This window comes from Lathyrus oleraceus, chromosome 7 (genome assembly GCF_024323335.1).
Source record: "Lathyrus oleraceus cultivar Zhongwan6 chromosome 7, CAAS_Psat_ZW6_1.0, whole genome shotgun sequence".
In the NCBI taxonomy this organism is placed as follows: domain Eukaryota; kingdom Viridiplantae; phylum Streptophyta; class Magnoliopsida; order Fabales; family Fabaceae; genus Lathyrus; species Lathyrus oleraceus.
In genome coordinates, this window is record NC_066585.1 from 171,011,003 (window position 1) to 171,032,746 (window position 21,744).

General features: G+C 34.9%; 1 protein-coding gene across 2 annotated transcripts; it reads left to right on the forward strand.

Annotated features, from left to right (window-relative positions):
• The first annotated feature begins 1,841 nt into the window (after window positions 1–1,841).
• On the forward strand, window positions 1,842–5,565 carry LOC127101291 (ABC transporter G family member 1). Of its 2 annotated transcripts, XM_051038664.1 has the most exons (8): window positions 1,842–1,938; window positions 2,152–2,406; window positions 3,236–3,315; window positions 3,416–3,886; window positions 3,975–4,061; window positions 4,167–4,301; window positions 4,387–4,668; window positions 4,792–5,565. In XM_051038664.1, exons 2-8 carry the CDS (start codon window positions 2,178–2,180, stop codon window positions 5,482–5,484), a joined length of 1,977 nt encoding a protein of 658 aa, XP_050894621.1. In that variant the 5' UTR covers window positions 1,842–1,938; window positions 2,152–2,177; the 3' UTR covers window positions 5,485–5,565. The 2 variants fall into 2 exon arrangements, with proteins under 2 accessions (XP_050894621.1, XP_050894620.1); XM_051038663.1 differs by having other exon boundaries at window positions 1,893–2,406.
• The last annotated feature ends 16,179 nt before the right edge of the window (window positions 5,566–21,744 follow it).

Genomic DNA, 21,744 nt, shown 5'->3' on the forward strand with positions numbered 1-21,744 from the left:
TGGACATATTTCCTAGATATTTAGATTTTTTTGAGGATTTCTCCCTGAGAGTCCTCCAAACCATACCTTGCTGTGTCGATGGCTCGGTTAAGCCTTTGTCTTTGGCTTGTCGATGACTAACCATTAATGCTTCTCTTAAAGACACTTCACTAATATTTATTAAATAAACATATTTTCATTGACATTCTTTGTTGACTTTCTAGTAGTTAAAAATCCAAGTGTAAGGTACATGTTCAATCCTAGAAAGATGCACCGACAAGTATTGAAGTGGATTCTAAGGTACATAAACGAGTCTCTGAGTAGAGTCCTTATTTACGATGGACCTATGGTGATGATAATAAAGTAGAAATTGAAGGATTTGTCGACTTTGATTATGCATATTATATGGATTCCATAAAATATATTTCTGGATATGTGTTCACTATGTTTGGCACAACAATCAGTTGGAAAGCAACACTTCAAAAGGTTGTTGCCTTATCAACGACTGAAGCGGAGTATATTGCACTCACGAAAGCTGTTAAAGAAGCATTGTGCCTTGAAGGTTTTGCTAAGCAGCTGAAACTTCAAGGTCAAACAATCCCTGTTAAATGTGATAGTCAAAGTGCAATACACATGTCGAAAAATTCAGCCTATCATGAGCGAACCAAGCACATTGATGTGAGGTTGCATTTTGTCAGAGAGATAATCGAGTGTGGAAAAGTCTAAGTGCTGAAGGTTTTGACTAATGACAGTGCTGCTGATATGTTGACCAAGAAATTTCCAAGTTGCAAGTTTTCCACCGTATGCAGCTGATAGGACTGCATGATGACAACTAGTTGGTTTTGTGGTTCAAAATTTTGTTCTAAGGTGGAGATTTATAACTTATGACTTATAAGCTAATGCTGTAACAAACTCTGTCGAAGTGAAAGAGCTGATAGGACTGCATGATGACAACTAGTTGGTTTTGTGGTTCAAAGTTTTGTTCTAAGGTGGAGATTTATAACTTATGACTTATAAGCTAGTGTTGTAACAAACTCTATCGAAGTGAAAGAGCTCTGTTGAGTTCGAAGAGTTGGTGTAGTTATCGGAATATGTTAGTTTGTTATTTAAGTTAGCATGTCGAATTGAGTCAGTCTATTGGGTCAATTATTTAGTATGTTAGTTAAAACTTAAAGTTTAGTTTTATTATAAATTACATACTAGTCATCACTTTTCCATCGATCCCTGATAACCCTAATTAGTAGAAAAAAGTTGTGTAGTTGAGATTCAATTGTAAACATTATTCCCTAATGTGTAATTGAATCAATAATTCATTTTAAATCATTTTGAACTATTTTTCTCTTCTCTCTCTTTTTTACTTTGTGGTTTTTTTATTAATCAAGAAATCGATCATCCTCTATATTTTGGATATTGATTTCAAAAAAAAAAAAATTTATATTAATCTCTACTATGATGTTTTTTCTAAATTTATTGCAGTTATGAAACACCAACTAAAATTTATATTTCATTATTTCAAATTGTTAAGTAACATGATTCACATGGATGTCAATTTTTCTTCCAACTTTTTTTTCTATCTAATGATAACAATAAACGCGTTCATATGCTACTATATTTGTAATGATTTACTATATTATATAAAAAATAATTCAAAAAATATAATAATTTATTTTATATTAAATTTCAATTTTATAATAAGATACTTTCCATGCATCGCACAATTACAGGTTACAGTTACTAGTAATAGTAATAGAACAATATTCATATTTTAACTCAATTTTAACTAAAATAATTTTTTTACTTAAACACATTAAAATTTATTCTACAAAGTCAACCTATTAAAAATCCATTTTGTCCAGCACAACGTGTTAAACACATTTAAGTATCTCCCTATTGTCTAAAAAAGAGGAAGGTCCTCCTAACCAAGGCTGCGGATTCAAGTCCCCCGCCCCCATATTTTCTGTGAGTCATCTTTGAAATTAAACATAAACAAATGGACTAGCAATTTACCTTGAAAGTCTTAAATATTATACTAACAAAGACCGATACGTAAAAACAAAATTCCGAAAGAATCCTCATACCAAACATCATGCTATATAAATACATGCAACTTGTCTTGTCTTTAGACAAATTCTTATGTTTACTTACATATTACAATGACTTCTCTTGTTTCAGCTGTTCCTAATATCCAAGAGATTGAGATGAAAGGATCAAGTAATGTTATTGGTTCAAAGAGGATGAATAATGGAGGAGAAGAAAATAAGGGAGTTTGTTTGAGTTGGAAGGATCTATGGGTAACTGTTTCTGGTTCGAAGAATGAAAGCAAATCAATTCTCGAAGGGTTAACTGGTTATGCAAAACCAGGTCAGGTTTTGGCTATTATGGGTCCTTCTGGTTCTGGAAAATCCACACTTCTTGATGCTTTAGCAGGTATAGTTAACATCTCTTCTTTTGCATTATCTTATCACTTTTTATTTTTGTGTTTATGATAATCAACATTAATAAATTTAATTTGGTAAAATTGATATTTTATTTCTTTTATTTTTGACTTTTCATTATTTGTGTTGAATTATACTTATGTAACATATGAAAGAAAAAAGAGTGTCAACATAGAATACCAAAAATTTAAACTACCTTCATGTTCCATGTGGTTTTAATTCTTAAATAGAGACGTGTCTTCTTCATCTTGACGTATTCCATATTTTGTAGTATATGTTTAAATTGGCGGTGATCTATCAAAATCTAGGTGGGTACCTTAATTTTGGTGAAACTATAAAATTTAATGATAATTCATGGTACAATTGGTCAATTTTATCTTCAATTTTCTTTAATAATTAAAATTTTATCTTCTAAAAATAAATAAATAAATATTTCATCATCAATTTAACTATACAATTATAATAATATCAACCTATATATTTCATCTTACTATAAAATTATACTACACTCTTCAATCATTCAAACAAATCTTTAGTGTTAAATTGATTCTTATATATGTTTGTGTCTAAAATACTCCCAAGATCTCTATTGTAAAATATTTTACATTTTAAATTTATTGACAAAGCAATATATTTAAACTAAATATATGTTTATTCAGTGAATTAAAAAATAAACTTGTATTAGTCTTTGGTGGGAACAGAAACGCCAACTTGATGCAGTTATATGGAGTTTTTATTTATAATAAATTCATTTCTTCATTAGATTCTAATGCATGTTGTCCCTGAAAATAATAAAATTCTTTCATATATATGCATTTCAGGGAGATTAGGTTCAAACACAAGACAATCAGGGGAGATTCTGATCAATGGCAACAAACAAGCCTTGGCTTATGGAACCTCGGTACATATATAAACAAATCCATAATTCTTCAATTATAAACTAATCAATAATTACTCCCTAAATTCTTTCAATTAATTAACATTTTCATTCTCATGCTCAGGCATATGTGACACAAGATGATACATTATTAACAACCTTAACTGTCAAAGAAGCAGTTTACTATTCAGCTCAACTTCAATTACCTGACACAATGTCCAAACAAGAGAAGAAACAAAGAGCTGATTCTACAATCAAAGAAATGGGTCTTCAAGATGCAACTAACACAAGAATTGGAGGGTGGGGTGTGAAAGGCATAAGCGGGGGTCAGAAAAGAAGAGTTAGCATTTGCATTGAGATTTTAACACATCCTAGTCTTCTTTTTCTTGATGAACCAACTAGTGGACTTGATAGTGCTGCCTCTTACTATGTCATGAAAAGAATTGCTTCCTTGGGAAAAAAAGATGGAATTCAAAGGACTATTATCGCGTCGATCCATCAACCTAGCTCCGAAGTTTTTCAACTTTTTCATAATCTTTGTCTTTTGTCTTCGGGTAAAACAGTTTACTTTGGACCTGCTTCGGCCGCATCTGAGGTTAGGACTAATTCGGTTTTATGTTAATTGTTAGTTTTATATAATTGATCACCACTCGGTGATTGATTTCGGTTTTGTTTCAATGTAGTTTTTTGCTTTGAATGGATTTCCTTGTCCTCCTCTCCAAAATCCATCCGATCATTTACTTAAAACCATAAACAAGGATTTTGATCAGGTAACTTGTTCATCAAGCATCAATAGCACATTTGTGTTTTTTCTATTTTAAGATATTCGAACACGCATAACTTGTTAAAATCATTTTGAAATGCTTCTATGTTAGGATATTGAGATGGATTTAGCACATATGAGTAGAACAATTTCCACAGAACAAGCAATTGGTATCCTTGTGACCTCATTTAAATCATCCGAAATAAACCAAGAAGTTACAAATGAAGTAGAAGTACTGTCAAAAAAGGTCTCGTCTAATTTCTTATTAGTCGAATCGAAAGTTAACTATCGCAATACGAAACATTGACATGCTACGTCGATGACTATTTCAGGACAATAATTCAACATACAAGAAGAAAAAACATGCTGGCTTTCTTAATCAATGCTTAGTTCTTACCAGAAGATCTTTTGTGAACATGTTTCGCGATCTAGGCTATTATTGGTTGCGCCTCGGCATATATATTGCATTGGCTATAAGTTTGGCCACTGTCTTTAATAATTTGGATAAAAGTTATGGCTCAATTCAGGATAGGGGTTCATTTCTTATGTTTGTGTTTTCATTCCTAACTTTCATGACCATTGGTGGATTTCCTTCTTATGTTGAGGACATGAAGGTACATTTTATCTACTTACTCAATATATATTTGTAGTTACCAGATAACTCTTTAACACCGAAACCTCTGAAAAATGATGTGTCTGTGTTCGTGTCAGTTCATAGATTCTATTAATTTGTGTAGGTATTTGAACGTGAAAGACTGAATGGACATTACGGTGTTACTGCATATGTAATTGGGAACACAGTTTCATCTCTTCCATACTTGTTAATGGTTTCACTGATTCCCGGGGCTATAGCATATTACCCTTCTGGTCTTCAAAAAGGATATCAACATTTTCTATATTTCATTTGTGCTCTATTTTCATGTCTAATGTTAGTAGAGAGTCTCATGATGATAGTTGCAAGCATTGTCCCTCATTTTCTAATGGGAATCATAACTGGTGCTGGAATTCAAGGAATCATGATGTTGGCTGGTGGGTTCTTTAGATTGCCAAATGATCTTCCAAACCCATTTTGGAGATATCCTATGTTCTACATTGCATTCCATAGGTATGCTTTTCAAGGATCCTATAAAAATGAGTTTGAAGGACTAAAGTTTGATAGAGATGGTGGAGTTGGTGGATCACTCAATTACATTAGTGGTGAAGAGATTCTAAGAAATAAATGGCATGTGGATATGAGTTACTCAAAGTGGGTTGATCTTGGAGTGTTGTTGGGTATGATTGTTTTGTATAGAGTTTTGTTTTTGATTATTATCAAAACTACTGAGAAGGTTAAACCGTTTGTTCTATCACTCATGGCAGTGTCTCCAAGAAAAACTATACATGTTTTGGAGAATCCTAATGCTACTCCTTTACATGTAGAAATTGTTTGATTAAATGCATTCAATGTTGCTTTGAAAATGTTCAAATGATGAATCTATAGACAATTTCTTATATATTACTTTTTTCAGTCATTTATAATTGGACTTATAAATATTATGATACATTGTGGGGGTATGTTTGAAAACTTGCGAAGTGAAGTTACTTAAAATTGATGATAAAGAAAACAATTAAGATTTTAGTTTTCTCTTCGTCACTACTTGATAATAGAGATCCAAGTTATAACAATTGAAAATCTATGTTCATGATAAATTACAAATTTAGACTAACATCAATTTCTCAACTCAATATCTAATTTATCTAACAACGAGCTTTAATTTTTTTAGGTAAATTATTTTTTTATCTTAAGCTTTATAGAACATGATAGAACATCTCCAAAGGAAAGAAACATGTGACATCATATGACACAATCAAAGATTTGGTAGTAGAATTGAAAACAATTAGCATCAATGAAGATAATGATAGAAAATTAATTTAAATGGAATAGATCGAGACTAAAATTGTAAATGGTGTTATTTTCTTTAAAATTATTTTAAGCACACTTTTATAGTTTTAGAGTTGAAACGCAAGAATACTCAGAATAATTCAGTCTTCTAATCGAATCTGCATAAGACTGATGAAGATTCAAATGTAGGGAAGAGTGTCTAGAATTATGTGAAGAGGATTCACTGTTTTTTGTTATGTTTTTTTCTGAATTCAAAATGAATTATTTATAGGTCATGTTGGTGTTGTTTCACAAGGTTGCGACCCTTGGTGAAACAACTTCTTTTTACCAAAAGTTACAAGCTTTTGCCAAAAGTTACGTACTTTTACCAAAATTTACATTGTTTCGCCTACTGTAACATTCTTCAAGAGATGCATACTTTCATTCTACAACACTTCACGAAGTGTTGTCTATTTCTGAATTCAAACATACTGCAACACTTCACAAGTGTTGTCTATTTCTGAATTCAAAGCCACTACAACACTTCACAAGTGTTGCCTATTTCTGAATTCAAAATTCACTTGCATATTTTCTTGTCATTTTGGAACACCCTCGAGATTATTAATTCTTAATAATTTACAACAATCTCCCACTTGTTATAATAATGGCAAGATCAATTCAAGAGAAAGAGAATAAAAAATATTAATACAATTAGGTATCTTTCGATTTAAAACTTAATCTTAGTGAGGATAATGCAAAGTCTAATCGGAATGTTATGTAGCAATGCTTTTAAACCATTAATCCATATGATTAGACTGACGTTACTTTGCACACATTGTTTAAGGGTTCTTCCCCTACATATCTTGCCTAACACTTATTTATGGTCATATGCTTTCCTGTTTCATGAATTTTTCATGAGAGAAACTCCAACTCTCACTTTGAGATGACACCATCAAGAAATTCACATAATTGAAGTTCACATTGTATCCTTTTCCATGAAACACATACCCTTGGTATTGAACTTCATTAAGAGTTTCAATAAAAACTCAACCCTCATTTTAAAGGTCAACATTATCACGAAATGTTAGACAAACATCCAAATCAACGACTTGTTGTTACCCATTGAATTTTGAGGTTAATGTTTTATTAACGTAAGATTGGGTTGCCCCCGCTGTTGAAACTCTTACTCAAGGAGTTTCAACTCCATGCCTATCGAGGTTGTTTTTATTAAGTCTCTAGCCAGTGACTTAGTAAATGCATCAACGAAATTATAGCTCGTTCATATATAGGTGAGTGAAATGATTTCATCTTTAATCAATTTTTCTCACAAAGGAATGTTTAAGTCCTACTTGCCTAGACTTTCTGTTATACACTTTTGTATGCTCTAGGTAAAATGATTTGACTACCGCAATGTATCAACACCTTTTAACATTGTCTTTAGCCAATGGAACTTCTAATAAAAGGTCCCTTAACCACTCAACTTCTTCACCAGCGAAAGCAAAAACCTCAAACTCTAATTCTATGGTTGAGAGAGTGATTCATATTTGTTTCTTGCTCTTCCAATAAATTGTACCCCCGGCTAGTGTAAATATCCACATAAATGCAGATTTATGATATTCAATACCTGATACCAAACTCGTATGATATATCCTTCTAATATGGCAAGAAATATACCATAATAGAGACCAAGATTTTTCGTTTTCATAGGATAACCAAAAATTCTAATGATGGCCTTCCAGTGCTCGCCATTTGGACTGCTAGTAAAATCTACTCATTTTACTAATTGCAAATGCTATGAAGGGTCTAGTACATTGCATGCACTTAAATATTCCAATTGAGACACAAATCTTCCATTATTCTTTTGAAGTTTGACTCTAGGGTCAAATAGAGTATTCACTTTCTTGAAATATAAGTTTTTGAACTTGTCAAGTACTTTTTCAACATAATGTGTTTGACTAAGTTCATAACCCTCACCATTTCACTTTACTTTGACACCCAAAAGTGTGTCAATTAGTCCAAGATCATTCATCTTGAATGTGGAAGTTAGAAACCTCTTTGTTTCAAAAATTTCATTCATCTTATTGTTAATCATCAACATGTAATCAACATAGAGACAAAGAAATATCACAATATTCTCACACAACTTTGTGTACAAACACTTGTCACAAGAATTAGATGAAGACCGCTTTTTATTTATAATCATGCATGATTATGCAAGAAGATTTTTAGATGAATTGATAGATAAAATGATGAGCAATTTAAAGTAGTATAGTATAAATTGTAATGAGCACCTTAGTTATGTTCACTTTTCTCAAATCTTTACTTGAATTTCTATGTTAAACATTCTTGGTCAGGATCATCATTCACGTGCATGATACTTTTGATCCTTTTATTCTTTGATAATTTTTGTCTTCATCAAAATTGAACTAGATATAAGATGTATTTCTCACAATCTTCCCCTTTTGATGATGACAAAATATTTGAATTTCTGTTATGATAATGACTGAAAAATATTCTCCTAAGTTGCGTGTCTCCCAATTAATTGGTGAATCCTTTTGTTCATTACCAGAAAACACATACCTTATGGTTGTCCCATGTAAAGCTCCTCATCGAGATCTCCATATTGAAATTTCATTTTGACATCCATTTGATGAACTATAAGGTCATGCAAATAAGCTAATGCAAATGATACACTAATTTTCGTTGTGCTTGCTACTAGTGCATATGTATCAAATGATAAACACCTTTTTGTTTAAAACATCCTTCGTCATTAATCTAGACTTGTAGGTGTTTAGTGTACCATCATAATATAATACTTCCTTCTAAACAAGAGGAGTCCATTGAAGCTATTCATTCCTTATAAGTCTTAGGATAATCTTCCACTTGAAGAATAATAGGAATCTTACGAACAAAATTCTTAGTATTTCCTTCCATTAGATAAAAGAAATAAAATTGATTATCAATTTTGTTCGACCCTAGATTCTTAGCCTTTTAGACTCTCTTTCTTATTCTAAGTTAAGATTATGTTTCAGCAGTCCATGAAGAACCTTCCTCGCGAGGTTCTTTATATGTGGAAATCACAAATTTCTTATCCTTCGTGATAAGGTTCACAAAGAATTCCACATCTCAAGATTCAATAATAGAATCTAAATCAAAAATCAATTGCATAATTTGAAATCATGGACTTTAATAAATTTGACTAGGGGTATTCAAAACAAAACCAACCAAATAGAAAACTGCAAACCAAACCAAACCAAATCGAAACCGCAAAAAATCGCATTTGGTTCGGATTCGTTTGGTTCATTTTTTTAATAAAACCGCACGGTTTGGTTTGATTTGCGGTTTGTATTTTGAAAACCGAACTAAGCCAAACCAAACCGCATTATGTTACAACCCAAACTTCACTTATCCCACATCCAATCCAAACCTCAAACCTAATATCCCTTAACCTTACAATTACAAACGATTTTCTCTTAATCACACTTAGGGTTTTAATTTCAACCTTCTTAAATCTCTCATAATAGTATCACACATTCTTCTCATTTTCTTTTCCATGTAGGCCTCGCATATTCTACTATAATAAGTCCTCTATTATGTTCTTTCTTTTTTATCTTTTATGTTACTATTTTCTCTTCCAATTACGTTTTTATTGCACTTTTCTTTTCAATCTCGCATCTCTTATGTTCTTTTTTTCATATTATCTAATCTCTCATCTCATATGTTTTTTTATGTTTTATTATAATGTCTTTGATATTATTTTATACTACTATTTATATTTGTCTTTTATTTCACTTTTGTCTAATCTGATTTTTTGTATATTGAATGAAACGTTTTTGTCTAAATGTGATGAATTTTGATGTTATTTAAACACAAAATTATGTCGTTATTTATAGGAGTATATATGACTCAATAAAAATATTATAAAAAACCGAACCAACCAAACCAACCCAAACCACATTGATTTGATTTCGTTTGGTTTGGTTTTATTTCTAAAAGTCAACCGAACCAAACCGAACCGCATATTTTTTTCTCTTGCGGTTCAGATGATTTTTATCGGAAAAACCGTCCAAACCGCACCGCGAACACCCCTAAATTTGACTACTTTGATAATCAACAAAATCATATTCTTTAAACTTTTTAAATTTTCAACTTCAGTTTATTCTTCATCAAATACTCTTATAAAAATTTATTTTTTCAAATAGACAATTTGACCAAAACATATTCATCGGTAAATTCACACATCATTTATTACAATACTATTTCATTCATTTATTACAAAACAAATGCGATTGATCAATATGAGAACAAAAATTAAAATATTATTCAGCACCGATGAAAACTTTTGACAAACACACACACACACACACATATATATATATATATATATATATATATATATATATATATATATAAGGATATATATATATATATATATATATATTGATAGAATAGAATATTTGATTATTATTAGTCATAAATAATTTCAAATTACATACGTTACACATTGTTGTATATATACCCTATTCAGATTAATGAAAAGGCAACGCATTCCATTAATCTCTTACATGGTATCAGAAAAACAAAACAGAAGCGTTCCTCATTCTCCTTCGTGAAGCAGCCGCCGCCGCCGCCACCGGACCTTCGTCCTCTACATACCGCCGCTGCCGCCGCCACAGGACCTTCGTCCTCTACATACCGCCGCCGCCGAACACATCCTCTTTTCTGTTCGCACCGCCGCCGTCGCACCACCGTGCACGAAAACCACCGCCGAATCCGCGGATTGTTCTGGTTCTTCGCCTCTGTTCGCAATTCAGATCTCCTTTCTTTTGGGTTTCACATCTCTGTTCCGACGATAGCACACCACAACGCCGTGATTTCTCTCCTCTGCGCGTCCGTGTTGTCCACTGTTGTTGTATTCTACTCGTGAATTGTTACTGTGAAACAAGAAGCAGTCATGTCTGATTCCGAAAACAGCAATAGCAACCACAATACTCAGAAAACTCCCACTGTAGCCAATGTTTCCGAGCAGTCCGTCGCTGCCACCGGTGTTTCAAAACATGATTTTCATCCCGCTCTTGCTGTCTCCAACATTAGGAACCACATTCCTATTATTCTTGAGATGGAAAAAGATCAGTATGGAACATGGGCCGAGCTTTTCCGAATTCATGCTCGCTCACATCGAGTCTTGCATCACATTGTTCCATCTACGGAAAAAGCACCTCCAACCCCTACCGATGCCGAGCATGAACAATGGACCACTCTTGATGCCACCGTTCTCCAGTGGATTTATTCCACCATTTCTACTGATTTGCTGACCACTATCCTGGAACCCAACTCGACTGCAGTAGAAGCTTGGAATCGCTTAGAAGATATCTTTCAGGACAACCAAAATGCTCGAGCTGTCACTCTTGAGCAAGAGTTTTCTAACACTCGTATGGAGGATTTTCCAAATGTCTCTGCTTACTGTCAGCGTCTTAAGATGCTTTCTGATCAATTGAGAAATGTCGGCTCCCCTGTCAACAATCATCGTCTTGTCCTTCAGCTGATATCGGGTCTCCCAGAAGCTTACCGTAGTGTTGCCACCTTGATTCGCCAGAGTAATCCTCTCCCTGCATTCTATCAGGCTCGTTCAATGCTCACTTTGGAAGAAGCCGGTATGGCTAAGATGGCAAACACAGGCTCTCATGCTGCCATGCACACCACTAAGTCAAAACCTATTGAAGACACCTCTCAGCGTGGCAACCGCCGCCCCAACAACCGTTCTCGTTCTCGTGGCAACCAGAGCCGCGGAGGGGGACGCAATAACCGCAGTGGTCCTCAGCCTGGAGCTCCCAACACTCCTCCATCATGGTCCTCTCCTCCTTGGCAGCAGCAACAACAGTACCCAGCCTGGCAACCATGGGGTTGGACTCCACCACCATGGGCTATGCCACCGTGTCCATATCCCACCTCTCAGTGGGCACGCCCTGCCGGTCCTCCTAAGCAACCAGGCATTCTAGGACAACGTCCTCAGGTGTATGCAGCCTCTACCTCCTCTCAGATACCGACAGACATTGAGACCGCAATGCACACAATGTCACTCCACACTCCTGACAATCAGTGGTACATGGATACGGGCGCAACATCTCACACAGCTGCATCACAAGGTAATCTCTCGTCTTATTTTCCTATAAGTAATTCAAATCAGAAAGTTATTGTTGGCAGTGGCCATGAAATTCCAATTCACGGCACCGAACACACACAAATAAACACATCTCACCAACCACTTCACCTTAAACATGTCCTGCATGCCCCGAAAATTATTAAAAATTTAATTTCTGTGAGACGACTCACCACTGACAACAATGTTTCTGTTTCCTTTGACCCTTTTGGTTTTACTGTCTCTGACTTTCAGACGGGGATCTCCCTTCTCAGATGTGACAGTCGTGGAGATCTTTATCCAGTTACCACTTCTCCTAGTTTTGCCGGTCTCACTTCCAGTCTCTGGCATAGTCGTCTTGGTCATCCTGGCGTGTCTGTTTTAAATTCCCTTCGCAAAAATAAGTTCATATGTTGTGAACCTTTTAATTCTTCTGTTGTTTGTGACTCTTGTGTTTTAGGCAAACAGGTTAAATTGCCATTTTTTGATTCTCAAACTACGACCTTGATGCCTTTTGATATTTTACATAGTGATTTATGGACGTCTCCAATTTTAAGCTCTGCTGGTCATAAATATTATGTATTATACTTAGATGATTTTACAAACTTCTTGTGGACTTTTCCTATTAGCAGAAAATCCCATGTGTTTGAAACGTTCAAGTCACTTACTCAACTCATTCAAACTCAATTTTCAAAAAAAGTCAAAACATTTCAATGTGACAATGGCGGTGAATATAATAATGAGCCTTTTCAAAAGTATTGCACAGATCATGGTCTAATTTTTCGTTTCTCTTGTCCACACACATCCTCACAAAATGGGAAAGCGGAACGTAAAATAAGAACCATTAATAATATGATACGCACTATGCTAGCTCATTCTTATGTCCCCCCCTCATTTTGGCATCATGCTCTCCTCATGGCAACTTATTTGTTAAATATTATTCCCTGTAAAACACGTCATAATCAGTCACCAACACAACTTCTGTATCGTCGTGATCCCACATACACACACCTTCGAGTCTTTGGTTGTCTATGTTATCCATTATTCCTGTTGTCTACCATCAATAAGTTACAACCCCGCTCTACTCCGTGTGTCTTCTTGGGTTATCCACCGAATCATAGAGGTTACAAGTGTTTTGATTTGTCTAATAGGAAATTAATAATTTCAAGGCATGTTATCTTTGATGAAACTCAATTTCCCTTCACCAAGATACACTCCCCTTCACCTCACTCTTATCAATTCCTAGATGATGACCTTCACCCCTACCTTATACATCAGTGGCAAAATCAAATTTCACCACCTATTGCACATAACCAATCAACACCCACAAGCAAAATTGACCAGCCACTCCCCTCAATAAACCAACAATCATCATCTCCTACCTCTCAGACCAACCCACCGACTCCAATAAACTCTCCCACATCACCACAAATTCAACAACATCCACCTCCACTTACACGAACCATCACCACACGTAGCATGAAAGGCATTGTTAAACCCCGCAAAATATTTAACTTATCAATCTCTCACTCCGACCACACCATCTCTCCCATACCTAAAAATCCTAAACTAGCCTTATCAGACCCGAATTGGAAATCTGCAATGCAATCTGAATTTGATGCTCTTATTAGAAATAAGACGTGGGATTTAGTTCCCCGTCCTTGTGATGCTAATCTTATTCGATGTATGTGGATTTTTAGACATAAGAAGAATTCTGATGGCTCCTTTGAGCGTTATAAGGCTCGTCTTGTAGGTGATGGCAGGTCACAGATTGCAGGTGTGGATTGTGATGAGACTTTCAGCCCCGTGGTGAAACCAGCTACCATTCGAACAATGCTCAGCATTGCTCTATCCAAATCATGGCCCATTCATCAACTGGATGTCCAGAATGCATTTTTACATGGTGATCTTCATGAGACTGTTTACATGCATCAGCCATTGGGTTTTCGCGACCTCCGTCATCCAGATTATGTATGTCGGTTGAAGAAGTCATTGTATGGTCTTAAGCAAGCGCCCAGGGCATGGTACCAACGCTTTGCTGACTACGTCGCCACTATTGGTTTTCGTCATAGCACATCAGATCACTCTCTCTTCATATATCGACAAGGTTCAGACATCGCCTACATTTTGTTGTATGTAGACGACATCATCCTCATTACCTCCACTCAGGTCCTCTGCAAATCAATTATGTCACTCTTAGCATCTGAGTTTGCCATGAAGGATCTGGGTCCTCTGAGTTACTTTTTGGGTATTGCAGTATCTCGTTATCCTGGAGGTATGTTTCTCAGTCAAAGCACTTATGCTTCAGATATCATTGCACGTGCTGGCATGGCGTCTTGTAAACCGTCAGCCATTCCTGTTGACACCAAACAGAAACTCAGCACCTCCTCCGGCACTTCTTATGAGGATCCTTCCATGTATCGGAGTCTTGCAGGGGCCCTACAATATCTCACCTTCACTCGACCTGACATATCATATGCTGTTCAGCAAGTTTGTCTTCATATGCACGCCCCTCGCACGGAACACATGCTTGCTCTTAAGCGCATTTTGCGCTATGTTCAGGGCACCTTACATTTTGGATTACATTTATCACCATCTCCTATTACAAAACTGATCTCCTACACTGACGCTGATTGGGGTGGATGTCCTGACACCAGACGGTCTACATCTGGTTACTGTGTTTTTCTAGGGGACAACCTTATTTCTTGGTCTTCAAAAAGACAACCTACTCTCTCCCGTTCTAGTGCTGAAGCCGAATATAGGGGAGTTGCCAATGTTGTCTCAGAATCGTGTTGGATTCGCAATCTTCTCCTAGAACTCCATTTTCCTATTCCTCAGTCCACTTTGGTGTATTGTGACAATGTTAGTGCCATCTATCTATCTGGTAATCCTGTGCAGCATCAGCGCACTAAGCATATTGAGATGGACATTCATTTTGTTCGGGAAAAGGTCGCGCGTGGTCAGGCTCGCGTCCTTCATGTCCCATCCAGACATCAGATTGCAGACATCTTCACCGAAGGACTTCCTCGCATTCTCTTTGATGATTTTCGGACCAGTCTAAGCGTCCGTGAACCTCCCGCTTCGACTGTGGGGGTGTGATAGAATAGAATATTTGATTATTATTAGTCATAAATAATTTCCTATAATTAGGATTGTATCATAATTACATACGTTACACATTGTTGTATATATACCCTATTCAGATTAATGAAAAGGCAACGCATTCCATTAATCTCTTACATATATATATATATATATATATATATATATATATATATATATATATATATATATATATATATATATATATATATATATATATATATATATATATATATATATATATATATATATATATACACACACACGCAGAGGAAGAAGAATGAGAATAGTGAACAAGTAATAGAAGTAATTAAATATTGTATGGGAAAAGTCTATTATTGTCATTCAATATTAGAATAGAATGCAACCACATCTTTTGTTGAGTGCTATCCATAATTTGTAGTTGCCATACCATAACAGGAAAGTGTGAAAATATACATAGAATTGAGTAATAACATATATGAGTTTTACTGGTGCATTAATTAAAACACTTTTATATGATTTCCATGAACTTTCCATGTGGACAATAATATGTCTAAATGCATATCCATATATGAAATGATACTATAGTTCATTTAAAAAAAAATCTTCATATTTATGCATAATCAAAACAAGGTTATTCAACATATGGAACAACATGAACCATGAGAGGTGCTACAGACATCACATGTTGAGCCATTGGAACTTCAGGTTGGTACCCCTCAGGCACAGAATTGGGAGGCATGCTCCAAGGAAAACCAGGAGGCATGTGGTGCTGTGGAGAATTGATGGGAGCCATTGAGACGGGCATAGAGACAATCTCGGAAATCACGATCCTCTGAAGCGGAGTCGGAGGAGGAGGTGGAGGCTGATTCCGGGCAGCCGCCAAAGCCTCCATCATAGCAGTAAGCCTTTCGTATCGATCCCTCAAAGTTGTTACCTCTTCACGGAGCTCACAGTTATCTTACTCTAGACGGTCCATCTTTTTCAACTGATTAGCTCGAGTATTGTACGGGTGAGACAACTTGTCTGAATGAAGACCAAGAAAGAAATAAGACCCCTGACTAATTTGCTCAAAGCAAGACCAAGATGCAACATGATGCATGATATGCAAATGCAAATGTTATATTGTTTATTTTCTAAGAAACTTTAAGATATAAGTTGCAAACATAATAATAACCCATCCCAATGTATTAAAATCTCATTTTATTAATAATAAAAAGGATTACAATCGGAAATACAATTTGTTTTCAGGTTTGTATCTTTCTGCCCTTAGACAAACTCAAAGTTAATGACATGAGTAACCATGCTAATAATCTTTGGAGGTGGAGAATAGACCCATCTATTTTAGATGAGGTATAATGGACTATTATATATCCTTCAATTTGTTCATCCTCAACATGACTCAGAAGAATCTTTCATTTAGTGGAGGGATGTTGAGGGATTTTTTTGTGAAGTCAAGCTATGAAAGACTATATTACCTTTCTGATTCAGCTTTACATGTAGATGAACTTATTCTAGACGTGTTGAAAAGGTTATGGAAGACTAATGCTCTGAGCAAAGTTATCTTATTTGGTTGGAAACTCCTGCTGATCTGGTTGCCTAATAAGGATGGTCTAGACAGGAGAGGAATTTTAAGTGGAAGGCATAACTTGGTATGTCCTATGTGCTTTGACGAAGATGAGTTAGTCCCGCATCTCTTCCTTCAGTGCAATGTTATAGTTCATGTATGGATTAAGATCTTTGGTTGGCTGGGCATTATTGTGCATGATAATTTAGTTTCATTGGTGGCCCACTAGAAGTTGTTTTGTCAAAAACTTAAATATAGAGTAATGAAGAAGTATCAATGCTTGATTTGGTTGGAATTTTATTGGTCACTTTGGCTTTGCAAAAACAAGAAATTGTTCAAGGGAGGACTCAAAAATGTGGAAGATGTGACAGACCTGTTCAAGATTTTGGTTTGGGATTGGTTTGTTGCAAAACATCCTGGTCAACCAGCATTTTGTTGGTTGGACAGGTGCTTCAATCCTTTGGCATGCATTCCTTAAGGTTTATTTTTCGCAATTTATAGTATTTTTATTTTCTCTTATTTGCGGGTTTGTTCTGGCTTTGTTCCGGTGCTAACCGATTCATTTGGTTTTTTGTTGTATTATGGCGAATACCTTTACTCAATTTCTAATATACAATTGTTTATAAAAATAAAATAAATTTTAATTCAAAAGAAAATTGAAAACAATTGCATTACCTAATAAAAATATTAGTAATTAAATTTTGTTAATATTTACGACCGACAATTTTAAGACTTTTGTTTCATAACGAATGGTACACGCCAAGTTATTTGTTTTACCTATATAATAAATATTTGTTAATATTTAAGTTAAAACTTTTGTTTCATAATGAATGATACTCGCCAAGTTGTTTTACCAAATTAACCTTTGATATATACATCATATAAAAAGTCTAAGCAATACTACAAGTTATGAAAGACATTAACTCGACACTAATACCCACAACTTTGAACCTCTGCTTTCAATCGTAAATGTTTGAGAGCAACCACATTTAGTACGGTCCTTAGAATCAAACAAAACGATGTTAGGTGCAATAGCGATAGCTGTACACACGCGCATATATGTGGCCAAAAACTTTACACTAAACTCACATTAAATTGAGCTGGACCCCCTCATTTGAATTTCACCATTTTGTGAATAATTTCAATATAAATGATTTATTTTCAATTTATTTTTGGGTAAAATATTCTTATAGAATTAATTTATTCAAAACTAATTTTCAATTTATTTAAAACTAATTTTCGTCCTTGCAAAACTAAATGCAAATATTTGCATTAATAGTTAGTAAATTATATAATCTAGAAAGTAAAATAAAATGAAGTTTGATTTAGATTGAGTTTTAACTGAAATCTATTAATAAATTATATTATTTTAAACCTAATATATTTTTGAATATTATATTATCAATTTTGTATTTTTTTTAAATATAACACGGATATAGATTGTATAAAATAATATTCGAATATTTAAAATAAAAAACTAACAGTATACGAGAAAAAAATATTGATTATATTAATGTATAAGATTTAAAAGAAAAAAATTAAATAGTATAGAGATAAAATTTAATGAGATTAGAAAAATTAATATGTTATTTTATAGTAAGACAATATAAGTATTAATATAATTATTTTAAAATTATAGTTATGCGTCTAACGGACTACCTACGACCCATACGAGGTAGTCCTAATGGGTGTAAGACTTTTTAGGACCAGACTAAAAAACCCTGAAAATATGAGCTCTAATTTTAAGATCGAAACCCTATGATTTTTCGAGTCTAATGGGTCGGTCCATATGCGATAGCGTATTTTGATAGCTCTAACTATCGTAACATACCTCAAAATTTTCACATTAAAACTATAGGTAAATGAGATCTCACAAAATATTAGTGAAATTAAATCATGATTAAATAAAATTTATATTTATTTTGTTCTTGTTAAATTCTAACTAATTTACCCAAGATTTCGGAAAACTTGAGACAACGGTCATTTGATAAGTTTTTTGATTTTTTTTATCATTGTATGATTTCTTTTTAAATGCTATAGGTCCTTTTTTTACTTTAAGAAGTAGATTAATTTTTTATAAATAACTTTTATAATAATATTTCTCAAAATATTATAAATTATTTTAAATTTATTATGAAAGACTAATTTTGACATTCTATAAAATAAATATATATTATTAATTATAAAAATATAGTTAAAATCATAATTTAGAAAAATATATCTCAAAAATAATTTATGTGAAAATCTATTTGAAATAACTTCAAATTTAAGTGATTTTTGAAATTTTGGTATTCAAAAAAAATTATATAAGGATGAATTATTTAAAATAACACCGGCGCGCACACACATAATTTTATCAAATAAAAATTAGTTTAATAAAAATATATAAAAGGCCATATGAGTGAGAAAGGGATGAAAGTCATGCACTTAAATGGAAAACTACCGGGTCTTCAGTCAATAGAAATTGACATGTGCGAAGACTATATACTTGGAAAGCAGAAGAGAGTTAACTTTCATACAAGTGGGAGAACTCCAAAGAAGGAAAGACTCGAGCTTGTCCACTATGATGTTTGGGGTCCAACTACCGTCTCATCTATTGGTGGAAAGAAATACTTCGTGACTTTTATTGATGATCATTCCAGAAAGGTATGGATATACTTTCTGAAATATAAGTCTGGCGTATTTGAGGCTTTCAAGGTGTGGAAAGCGATGGTAGAAAACGAGACTGGATTGAAGATCAAAAAGCTCTGAACTGACAATGGTGGTGAATATGTAGACACCAGGTTCAAGAAGTTATGCTATGAGCACAGAATAAGAATGGAGAGGACTGTGGCAGGTACGCCTAAACAGAATGGTGTAGCTGAGCGTATGAATCGAACGTTGACTGAAAGAGCCAGAAGCTTACGCGTGCAGTCAGGCTTACCGAAGCAGTTCTGGACAGAGGTAGTCAACACATCAGCTTACTTAATCAACCGAGGTCCATCGGTACCATTGGAGCATAGAATACCAGAAGAGGTATGGAGCGGAAAAGAGGTAAAACTCTCACATCTTAAAGTTTTCGGCTGTGTAGCATATGTGCACATTAGTGATCATGGCAGGAACAAGCTTGACCCCAAATCAAAGAAATGCACTTTCCTCGGTTATGGTGAGGATGAGTTTGGGTATCACTTATGGGATGATGAAAATAAAAAGATGATCCGCAATAGAGATGTAATGTTCAATGAAAGAGTGATGTACAAGGACAAACAGAATACATGTGTCAACAACTCAGATTTGAGTGGGCCAGTTTATGCAGAGGTGGACGATGTCTTAGAAAGTCCTATAGTTGATAACCCTCAGCTAGAGGAAACAATTGAACAAGGCAGTGAGCAGCAGCCTAGCATATCAGAGCCTCCGAATCCAACTCCTGTATTAAGAAGGACTTATAGAACTCATGTTCCTAACAGGAGATACATGGACTACATGTTATTGACAGATGAAGGGGAGCCTGAAGATTATGCAGAAGCATGTCAGACAGCAGATGCTAGCAAGTGGGAACTTGCTACGAAAGACGAGATGAAGTCTTTGATCTCCAATCAGACATGGGAACTTGCTGAGTTACCTATGGGAAAAAGGGCACTTCACAACAAATGGGTGTATCGGGTGAAGGAAGACCATGATGGCTCTAAGAGATACAAGGCCCGACTAGTTGTCAAAGGATTTCAGCAAAAAGAAGGAGTTGACTACACTAAATTTTTTGCGCCAGTTGTGAAGCTCAATACTATCAGGTCTGTGTTAAGTATTGTTGCCAGTGAAGAGCTCTACCTAGAGCAGTTGGATGTGAAGACTGGGTTTCTTCACGGAGACTTAGATGAGGAGATCTACATGCATCAACCAAGAGGTTTCTTAGAAGAAGGCAAACAGAAAATGGTGTGCAGATTAAAGAAGAGCTTGTATGGTCTAAAACAAGCTCCAAGACAATGGTATAGGAAGTTTGAAAGCTTCATGCACAAAGAAGGTTTCCAGAAGTGCAATGCCGACCACTGTTGTTTCTTCAAAAGATATCATTCAAGTTATATCATTTTATTACTTTATGTCGATGATATGTTAGTAGCAGGTCCAGATATTGATGAAATCAGAAACTTGAAGATGCAATTGTCAAAAGAATTTGACATGAAGGACTTGGGTCCAGCAAAGAAGATTCTTGGAATGCAAATCACGAGAGATAAGCAAAGAGGAATTTTGTAGTTATCTCAGGCGGAGTACATCAACCGTGTTTTACAAAGATTCAACATGGACAATGCCAAACCAGTTAGCACACCTTTAGCTAGTCATTTTCGCTTATCAAAGGACCAGACCCCAAAGACGGAGGAAGAAAAAGAATTGATGGCTAAGATTCCATATGCTTCAGCCATTGGAAGTTTGATGTACGCGATGGTATACACGAGGCCAGACATTGGCCATGCAGTGGGAGTTGTAAGCAGGTTTATGTCAAATCCAGGTAAAGCCCATTGGGAAGCTGTGAAATGGATTTTGAGGTATCTACGAGGCACTAAGGAGAAATGTTTGTGCTTTAGTAAAGGTGAATTAAAAGTACAAGGCTATGTAGATGCAGACTTTGCCGGTGAAGTTGATCATCGAAGAAGTACCACCGGTTACATATTTATTGTTGGTACTACAGCTGTTAGTTGGATGTCGAGGATACAAAAGATCGTTGCTCTATCCACTACAGAGGCTGAGTATGTAGCAGTAACAGAAGCTAGCAAAGAGTTGATATGGCTTCAAGGATTATTGACAGAGTTGGGATTCATCCAAGAGAGGAGTGTTTTGCACAGCGACAGTCAGAGTGCAATACATTTGGCTAAGAATTCAGCATTTCATTCTAGAACGAAGCACATTGATCTTCGTTATCACTTTATCAGAACTCTGCTTGAGGATGAGATATTAACGTTGAGGAAGATTCTCGGAAGTAAGAACCCATCATACATGTTGACAAAGGTGGTAACTATTGATAAACTGAAGTTATGCTCAACTTCAGTTGGCTTGCTAGAATAATATAC

Excerpts from the sequence above, each read along its gene's own strand:
- LOC127101291 (XM_051038663.1), top strand. The coding sequence starts at position 2,133 with ATGACTTCTCTTGTTTCAGCTGTTCCTAATATCCAAGAGATTGAGATG. Across the intron at positions 2,407-3,235 it reads ACTTCTTGATGCTTTAGCAG|GGAGATTAGGTTCAAACACA; the intron begins GTATAGTTAACA and ends TATGCATTTCAG. Across the intron at positions 3,887-3,974 it reads CTGCTTCGGCCGCATCTGAG|TTTTTTGCTTTGAATGGATT; the intron begins GTTAGGACTAAT and ends GTTTCAATGTAG.